Here is a 10,327-nt window from a genome sequence, read left to right on the forward strand (position 1 = left end):
TTTTGGACGACATACTATACTAAGACGTTTTTGACCATTTTTGAACGACATACTATACTATGACGTTTTTGACCATTTTTTTAACATATTTGGATGACATACTATATTATGACGTTTTTGACCATTTTTGGACGACATACTTTACTATGACGTTTCTGACCATTTTTGAACGACATTCTATACTATGACGTTTTTGACAGTTTTTGACCATTTTTGGACGACATACTTTACTATGACGTTTCTGACCATTTTTGAACGACATTCTATACTATGACGTTTTTGACAGTTTTTGACCATTTTTGGACGACATACTATACTATGACGTTTTTGACCATTTTTGGACGACATACTATACTATGACGTTTTTGACCATTTTTGGACAACATACTATACTATGACGTTTTTGACCATTTTTGGACGACATACTATACTATGACGTTTTTGACCATTTTTGGATGACATACTATATTATGACGTTTTTGACCATTTTTGGACAACATACTATACTATGACGTTTTTGACCATTTTTGGACGACATACTATACTATGACGTTTTTGACCATTTTTGGATGACATGCTATACTATGAAGTTTTTGACCATTTTAGGACGACATACTATACTATGAAGTTTTTGACCATTTTGGACGACATACTATACTATGACGTTTTTGACCATTTTTGGACAACATACTATACTATGACGTTTTTACCATTTTTGGAAGACATACTATACTATGACGTTTTTGACCATTTTAGGACGACATACTATACTATGAAGTTTTAGACCATTTTTGAACGACATACTATACTATGACGTTTCTGACCATTTTTGGACGACATACTATACTAAGACGTTTTTGACCATTTTTGAAAGACATACTTTACTATGAAGTTTTAGACCATTTTGGATGACATACTATACAATGACGTTTTTGACCATTTTTGGACAACATACTATACTATGACGTTTTTGACCATTTTTGGACAACATACTATACTATGACGTTTTTGACGACATACTATACTATGACGTTTTTGACCATTTTAGGACGACATACTATACTATGAAGTTTTAGACCATTTTGGACGACATACTATACAATGTAGTTTTTGACCATTTTTGAACGAGATACTATACTATGACGTTTTTGACAGTTTTTGACCATTTTTGGACGACATACTATACTATGACGTTTTTGACCATTTTTGGATGACATGCTATACTATGAAGTTTTTGACCATTTTAGGACGACATACTATACTATGAAGTTTTTGACCATTTTGGACGACATACTATACTATGACGTTTTTGACCATTTTTGGACAACATACTATACTATGACGTTTTTGACCATTTTTGGACGACATACTATACTATGACGTTTTTGACCATTTTTGGACAACATACTATACTATGACGTTTTTGACCATTTTTGAACGACATACTATACTATGACGTTTTTGACCATTTTTGGACGACATACTATACTATGATGTTTTTTACCATTTACGGACGACATACTATACTATGATGTTTTTTACCATTTTTGACCATTTTTGGACGACATACTATACAATGATGTTTTTGACCACGTTTGACCATTTTTGGACGACCTACTATACTAAGACGTTTTTAACCATTTTTGGACGACATACTATACTATGACGTTTTTGGCCATTTTTGGACGACATACTATACTATGACGTTTTTGACCATTTTTGGACGACATACTATACTATGATGTTTTTGATCATTTTTGGACGACATACTATACCATGATGTTTTTGACCATTTTTGGATGACATACTATAGAATGACGTTTTTTACCACTTTTGGATGACATACTTAAGTATGACTTTTTTGAAAATTTTGACCATTTTTGGACGACATACTATACCATGACATTTTTGACCATTTTGGATGACACGCTATACTATGAAGTTTTTGACCATTTTGGACGACATACTATGACGTTTTTGACCATTTTTGGACAACATACTATACTATGACGTTTTTGACCATTTTTGGATGACATACTATACTATGACGTTTTTGACCATTTTAGGACAACATACTATACTATGACGTTTGACCATTTTTGGACGACATACTATACTATGATGTTTTTTACCATTTTTGGACAACATACTATACTATGACGTTTTTGACAGTTTTTAACCATTTTTGGACGACATACTATACTATGACGTTTTTGACCATTTTTGGACAACATACTATACTATGACGTTTTTGACCATTTTTGAACGACATACTATACTATGACGTTTTTGACCATTTTTTGACCATTTTTGGACGACTTACTATATTATGACGTTTTTGACCATTTTTGGACGACATACTATACTATGACGTTTTTGACCATTTTAGGACGACATACTATACTATGAAGTTTTAGACCATTTTGGACGACATACTATACAATGTAGTTTTTGACCATTTTTGAACGACATACTATACTATGACGTTTTTGACAGTTTTTGACCATTTTTGGACGACATACTATACTATGACGTTTTTGACCATTTTTGGACGACATACTTTACTATGACGTTTTTGACCATTTTTGGACAACATATTATACTATGACGTTTTTGACCGTTTTTCGACGACATACTATACTATGACGTTTTTGACCATTTTTGGACGACATACTATACTATGACGTTTCTGACCATTTTTTGATGTCATACTATACTAAGACGTTTTTGACCATTTTTGGACGACATACTATACTATGACTTTTTTGACCATTTTTGGACGACATACTATACTATGACGTTTCTGACCATTTTTGGACGACATACTATACTAAGACGTTTTTGACCATTTTTGAACGACATACTATACTATGACGTTTTTGACAATTTTTTGACCATATTTGGATGACATACTATATTATGACGTTTTTGACCATTTTTGGACGACATACTATACTATGATGTTTTTGATCATTTTTGGACGACATACTATTGTATGAGATAATGACATAATATTAATATATTAAGGGGAACAATGGCCTTGTTGTTGATGTTAAAATTGGATTCTATAGTTATTTAATACAGTGAAGCATACATATATAGTATAGCGAGAAATATTTGACGTTGACAAAATTTAAATGTTCTGAAAAATGTTTTTTACTGTCGTGTTTTGTCACTAAAACTAGATATTTGTTTACATCTAATCTTGTGTTTTTTGTCGCTGTTCCCTGATGCAGAGTGGCTCGCACCACAGGCTACTTGCTCTTCGTTCTCCATCTTAACGCCTGTGTCTTCTTCATAGCCTCGGTTCACCAGGGTCTTGCAACGACTACATGGGTGTACAACGGAAAGGGCTCTGCGTAAGTTCTCCGCTGTTTGCTGTCATTAAGTGTAATATTGATGTCATCTGTGCATTTGAATTTGCATTTGCAACTATCAACTAAACAATAAGCTATAGTGTGTGTGTATATGTTTTATGTGCAAGTGTGGTTTTCTTTCTTTATTCACCCCACAGGTATTTGCGTTGTTACTACTTTGCTGTCCGGAGTCTGATCAACATTGGGGGTCTACCAGAGCCCGTAACCACATTCGAGATTACGTTTCAAATGACAAATTTCTTCGTTGGCGTCTTCGTCTTCTCCAGTTTGATTGGACAGGTAGGATCATTTTATTCATAATACTCTCATGTAGCAACTGTCTGAGGATCTAAGTCCTGGAGATAAGTTTGCAGTTAATACGCAGTACGACGAAGACAAAAAACAGCCAACAAAGAACTTAAAATTTATTGAATATAAATAACAGAATGACAAACATTATTGCATCTGCCTTAAACAAGCCTTATGTGGAGGATAAAGCTGTAGAAGATGGATAGATGGTACACAGGACACACACTAACAACTTTGCCTTCGTAATATCTCTAACCTAATAATACCAGCACATCTGACATCAACAGTACCACATTCAAAGTCACTCAAACTTTCCTCTCCATTCTGATGCTCGATTTACCTTCAATAGGTTCATCTTGTTGAGCAGGTGTAGCCAACAAAGTATCTAATATTCAATATTTGAACTTGATTTCTCCAAATCCCTTTCACATATTTCATTCTTTCAGATGAGAGATGTCATTGGTGCAGCAACAGCGGGCGAGACATATTTCCGGGCGTCAATGGACGGCTGTGTCGTCTACATGAACAGGTACACGATCCCTAAATCGGTCCAGAACAGAGTCCGAACCTGGTACAACTACACATGGGCTGCACAGGGCATGCTGGGTAAGTCTACACGTTCTCTTTAACTGTATTTGATATAAAAACTTCAATCACATCCAAAGTGCATGATAAATGAAAACCCTTGAGAAACTCCCAGAAGACACATTCATTTCTGTCCTCTCCAGATGAGTCGGAGTTGTTGGACAAGATGCCTCTGGTGATGAGAACTGCCATCGCTGTGGACATCAACCTGACCACTTTTCAGAAGATCGCACTGTTTCAGGTGACTCAGAATTCATGTGGTCACCTGCGATGGTCTTATGTTATAGAGCACATACAGTAACAAGGCCTGTGTCAAGACAAAAGAAAGACAAAGAAGCAAAAATTGACCTTAAACAATGTAGAAGATAACACATATTGACATTGGCCCTTTAGAGTTCCAAGGACCTGGCTGTGTTGAATGAATAGCTCCAAATTTCCAGAGGATATTAATTTTTGGTAAACTTTAGAACTGTCATCTCAGTTTCTTAAAGTAGCCTAAATGGCTAAGCTATGCAAGAACTATCTAATTTGTTCCTTGCGGCAGAAAACGCCACCTTCTGAGAAACGGCTGTAAAAACATAACATGTATGGAGTCAGTCTTTTAAAGCCACTTCAGCCTGAAATATCCATATCAAATATTGATAATATTTTTGAATTTTTAATTCTTCAAAGGCCAGTTAGTTTTCACAACTCCAATGTTTTTCTATCTAAAAAACATACAATACAATGAATAATACAATCATTTTCTTAAAATAATATTTCAAGGAGTATTTGGTTATTATCATTATCAGGCATAAGATTGGTCAATGATTTTTCTGCAGTGCCAGATTTAAAACAAACTAACCTAATTTGTTCCTAGGGACAAAAAAGTGTCCAATTGAAAATACTATTGTTGATCCCACATTTATCTTAACATAAAATAAAGCATTTCTTTAAGATTTCATGTTGGACTACTTGCATTAAATTTAAAATGTTTATATTTGTCCACCAGGTGGTGCTACTTTTCCCATTCAAAGCATGCAGCAAAGTTGAACTGTTTTCTGCATGCATTTCTACTGAAATGATAAGTGTGTGCTACTGTTGATGTTGGATAATGGTGTATTTGTGTATTTTATGTCCAACTTCATCAGACTTTTTTCTTAGACCACACTCAGCATTATAAACTCTTGTTTAGAGTCCTGCTTAAGTAGTGCATGGTTATAGGTATGAGCAGCAGTGCAGGAGTAGTCATTTTGGAGATGGAAACACTTAACACTACCCAGGAGCCTCTGGAAATGATCATGAACTCTGAGGACTCGGAGGCCAACACGGATGATGCCTCAGAAGTTGACCAGCTGTAGTCCAACTCATCTGAAGATGAGTGAAGTGGAGGTGGTCACACACTGGTGGTCTCTTCCATCCCCTGAGGACGCAAGAATGTGCTACTCCAGAAATAAGCGTTGAAAGGAAGAGAAAACCCATTGTAATCAAATATTACAACAGATGCAAACGAGATGTCGATAACCTTGATCAGGTACGTGCCATTACGCATCAGTTACGCTCACATGTATTTATGGTTACTGTAATGTTCTGGTCTAAAATATATGTTGGGTTTATTTTGTTGCAAATTTGCATTTTTGGTATAAAATAAATAATGTGTAGAATGAAAAAGAATGTGTACACTGTTGTTTTAAATGTTGTTGGGGTGTTTTTGTTAGGTTGTCAGCACCAACCCCTGCAGAAGGAGAATAAATCGGTGGCCACTGGCCCTTTCCACAACCTGGTTTCACTGTACAACACCTTTATCCTGTTGTGGGAGAGATGCTGGTGACCCCCACCCATCGAGAGAAGAGGGCGGCTTCCCTGCTCCTCAGCTGCTGCAGGAATGGTTGCATATCTGCAGGAGGCTGCTGCTGCTGCTGCTGCAAGCCCTTTTGTCATGAGTAAAAGTGGAGTTTACATGCAAAGACCACAGCCTGTCCATTTGGAGTCTCTGCTCCACCTGAGCTGGACTCTCACACACAGACATATGCTGCTCTCACGCATTCACTCACTCACTCTGACCCATCTCTATATTTTACCCTCTCCCAAACAACACATCTAACTGTCCCATGCTTCATATTCAATGTTCAGATTCCAGTGTTCTTCATTCATATGCATCTTTGTAAAATAAATGTTTTTTTTCTGGTTCAAATGATTCTTGTATTTATTATTATTATTATTAATTTTTTTTTAATTATTATTATTATTATTATGTGAAGAAAATAAAATACTTGTAACAGGCCTAGTGAAAATCATCATATATCATAAGATAAGATTATTAAATTGGATCTGCCACTAAATAAAAGCTAACAATGCATCAAAATCAATGTTTCTGCCCAATTCTCCTTGAAATGTATTGTATGGATGTCTTTATTTTTGTTTGTTTATTTTTCTTGTTAAGAAAAGTAAACATAATGGCCTTTAAAGGGTTAAAACATGTAAATTATTCTTACAATTTGATATTTATATTTCAGGCTGAAGTAGCTTTAAAAGAGTGACTAATTTAAAGTGGGAAAAAATATGAATAAATAATATTACAGCAGTTATTGGGAAGTTGATATGTGCTGCTGCTAGGATCAAATTAGGCAGTTTTTGTGTTTGTTGCTGTTTTTATTATCAAATTGTCCTTGAAATATATTTTATGGAAATGGTTGTAGTTTTTTTATTTCCAATATATTATTAATATGTGATATGAATATTTCAGGCTGAAGTAGATATAATATTAAATATTATAATGAAGATATAAGATTTTTCAGCAGTTTCTGGGAAGTTGGTGTTTTCTGCCGATAGGATCAAAGTAGTACATTTTTTAAAGGAACTCTTAAGGGTTAGTGGTGCTGCAGTGTGAAACATTTAGGAGGGTTTAAAACTGAACTCCTGATAAGTATATACAAGCGTAAAAAGAAATCACATTTATTTGTGTAGCCTTAAAATATGCCTTTTGTATGTATGTCAGAGATGGCCTTGCTTTATAAAGTCGGCCATCTTTCAAAACCATGAACTTACAGTGGCCTGAAAGGACAAACCAGCCAAAGCACACAGTTAGGTACGGATATACAGTATTTGGAGAAAGACGCACATTTTGTCATTTTGTCTCGGGACACAAACTCAAATCAAGATGTGATTTGGGTGAAGTCTCAGCTTTAAATTGAGGGATTAAGTAAATATTGCATTAACTGGTGAGGTGGTCAGCAGTTTGATAACTGGGATCAATGCTTCTTGGTCCCACCCACCCCTGCATTGCATGTGTAACTAGCGCCGCCTCAGTCAGGTCTGGTAGTATTGCAATATTGAAATAATGTTACATTGTTTTTGTTTATGAAGATCAAAAGGGGGGAGATGTATTACATAAACAACAAAAATTAGTAAAGTCGATGTGTCTGTGGTCACATCAACCAAGTGCAGTAATGAAAGCTAACGCGTGGACTTCATTCTGCTTCTTTTTAGGGCTGTGACCAGCAGATGCTGGTAGACATGTTGCTCAGGCTCAAGTCAATCGTCTATTTGCCTGGAGACTTTGTGGTGAAGAAAGTGAGTTTATGTTTTTGTGCATCAATAAATGATCAACTCTGATGTTGTGCGAGAACACTGCTGACCTCTGTGTGCACCCTCTGTCCTGTGCTCCCGTGCAGGGCGACATCGGTAAAGAGATGTACATCATCAAGAGTGGAGCAGTGCAGGTGGTGGGAGGACCTGACAACAGCATCGTGTTTGTCACGCTGAAGGCTGGATGTGTGTTTGGAGAAATCAGGTCAGTGACTGTTAGAACAAAACAGTAAAGGGATGAAACTGTGTGGCACGACATAACAAAATGGATAGGAACATTACACATTTATATCAAGAATTCAAAGTCCATATATATACATATATGTATCTACCAGAGGTGGAAAGTAACAAAATACATTTACTGAAGTTACTGTAGTGAAAAGTAGTTTTTGTGTATTTAGTATTTTTTAAGTACAATTTCAAATCAGGTTTTTTTTTTTTTTTTTTGAAATTATTTTATTTCCTATCCGTTAATGAGTAAAAATAAAAATTCTGCGCAGTGAAGATCTACAGGGGGAAAAAATACACCAGAACCAGACCAATGATGATGTGATTAGCACGAGCACTGGCGCCTGAACATAGAGGGCGAGCGCCAAAAGTGACATAGTATCCTGTGAGCTCCAAAATAGTGTAGGATTTCTGACCCCTTGTCATATTTGCACTGCCCTCACACCCTGAAATACCTGAATGTAGCTGTTGAGCTCCTTGTTAGAGAACAGCAAGTTGTGCAAAAAGTACTGAAACATTGAAAAGTTGGACATGGGCATTCAAAAGTTTAGAGACGGTCACATGAATTTCACCTGTAAAGGCTGTCGTATAGGTTTAAGGCATTGGTTCTGAAAGTGCGTCCCGGGGGCCAATGGCGGCCCGCAGAAACATTTCTGGCGGCCCGCAATGAATTACAGTTGATAGTTTTAATCCAGGAGCTACTCAGCTTGTTAAATGTTTATTGGACATTACTGGATACAGACCAATAAGTGTAAACAAAAATACTGGGTATTTACCTGGTTTCTATATGGTGAATTTTAGTGTATTATTGGGTTATAAGCTGGTAATAAGCAGGTAGCCACAGCCCCCAATTACTAGCTATTTACCCAGTAAATATATGGTAACAGAAATGTGTTACTTGGTATTAACCTGTAATTAGAAGGTAAGAACAATGGCCAAAATACTGGGTAATTACCAAATAAATAATAAAGCGTTATTATATTAATGCTTAAATTACATTATATTAACGCTAAACTGTAGAACTGCAATCTGGTCATTAAAAAGATGACAAATGGGATTTTGTTTTCCTTTGGCGGCCCTCAGTCCAATGTTGGGTTCATAAATTGGCCCTCAGGTCTCAAAACTTTGAGAACCCCTGGTTTAAGTTCATCCTGATATTGCACATGACGACTTGTCTCCTTCAAGGGAAAAAATGTCAGGTGTGAACTGAATTGTCCAAGGTTGCTTGTATTCTGTGTAGTCTGTTTGTAGAATGTAATGTCGCAGATGTTTCCCCAAGAAAGGAACCCATTGATATGGTTTAGGTTTTTTTTGTTAGAGCAGTTGGTATCTGTAGTGTTGCATTACTGCAGTCTTCTTGGTGTCTTTGTTGACATGGACATATTGATATTTCTAATGTTCTTCCTCTTCACAGTTTATTACAGTCAGCTAAAGATGGAGGGAACCGGCGCACTGCAAATGTCAAAGCACATGGCTTTGCAAACCTCTTTGTGCTGGAGAAGAAGGACCTGTTTGACATCCTGGTCCACTACCCCGAGTCTCAGAAAGTGCTGGCCAGGAAGGGAAGGTGAGTGGGAACAGTAAAGAGACTCAGAGCCTTATGGTTACATACCCTTACAGAATGATTTTGTATGTGACTGAAGGCAACTAGTCAAAGCCAAAGGACCTGCAGCGGCCAAAACCAACGAGGAAAAGCCTAAAGGTGCCACTCTGTTTGGAGCCAAACCACCGACACCCAAGATGCTCAGAGCCTTTGGAGACTTGCGAAAAGGAGGATTCCTGGAAAAACTCAGGGTAAGCATTTGTGGTTGTTGAACATCTTTATGAGAAACTGTGATGCCTTCAGGATCAGTGTTGTCATCACATACCTGGTGAAAGGGTTGTGATGTAATGTGTGTTTTTCTTTTGTCCTCTGTCCACAGAAAGGTGCAAGGGAGATGCATTGAGTCTGGGATTTGTGACACTTCTGTGAGTTTGATTCTTTTACAATTCAGTGTTTTACATGTTTCACGAACTCAGTAAAAGACAGATTTTCAAGTCAATGTGTGTAGTTGTTGTTTATTTCCAGTTTCAGATGTTTGAAAAAGTGAACTAGGATATTTGTAGTTACAATGTCCTCTGATAGAGAAATATTTGCTAAGCTCTTTCATGCCATGGCTTTTTATTGAGGCTTTTTTTGTGTTGGATTGAAAGAAGTGCAGTAGCAGCTTCCACACGTGAGTCAAACATAGAGCACCATCTACTGGTTGAGTTTGAACTTCCTGAAAACAGCAGTTTTCAGC

The 10,327-nt window shown here is 36.6% G+C and overlaps 1 protein-coding gene across 1 annotated transcript in view; it reads left to right on the forward strand.

The window, feature by feature from the left end:
* The window catches only part of cngb3.1 (cyclic nucleotide gated channel subunit beta 3, tandem duplicate 1), a gene marked incomplete at both ends in the record, with an annotated part of 42,283 nt that extends 32,292 nt beyond the window's left edge, over nt 1-9,991 (forward strand). The window contains 9 exons of the mRNA XM_083901787.1: nt 3,237-3,359; nt 3,515-3,656; nt 4,112-4,271; nt 4,394-4,491; nt 7,719-7,802; nt 7,904-8,022; nt 9,460-9,612; nt 9,689-9,839; nt 9,968-9,991. Coding sequence (XP_083757913.1) covers nt 3,237-3,359; nt 3,515-3,656; nt 4,112-4,271; nt 4,394-4,491; nt 7,719-7,802; nt 7,904-8,022; nt 9,460-9,612; nt 9,689-9,839; nt 9,968-9,991 — 1,054 coding nt within the window. The remainder of the gene's footprint in view (nt 1-3,236; nt 3,360-3,514; nt 3,657-4,111; nt 4,272-4,393; nt 4,492-7,718; nt 7,803-7,903; nt 8,023-9,459; nt 9,613-9,688; nt 9,840-9,967) is intronic.
* Between the last annotated feature and the right edge of the window lie 336 nt (nt 9,992-10,327).

This window comes from Microchirus variegatus (genome assembly GCF_963457635.1).
Source record: "Microchirus variegatus genome assembly, chromosome: 15".
In the NCBI taxonomy this organism is placed as follows: domain Eukaryota; kingdom Metazoa; phylum Chordata; class Actinopteri; order Pleuronectiformes; family Soleidae; genus Microchirus; species Microchirus variegatus.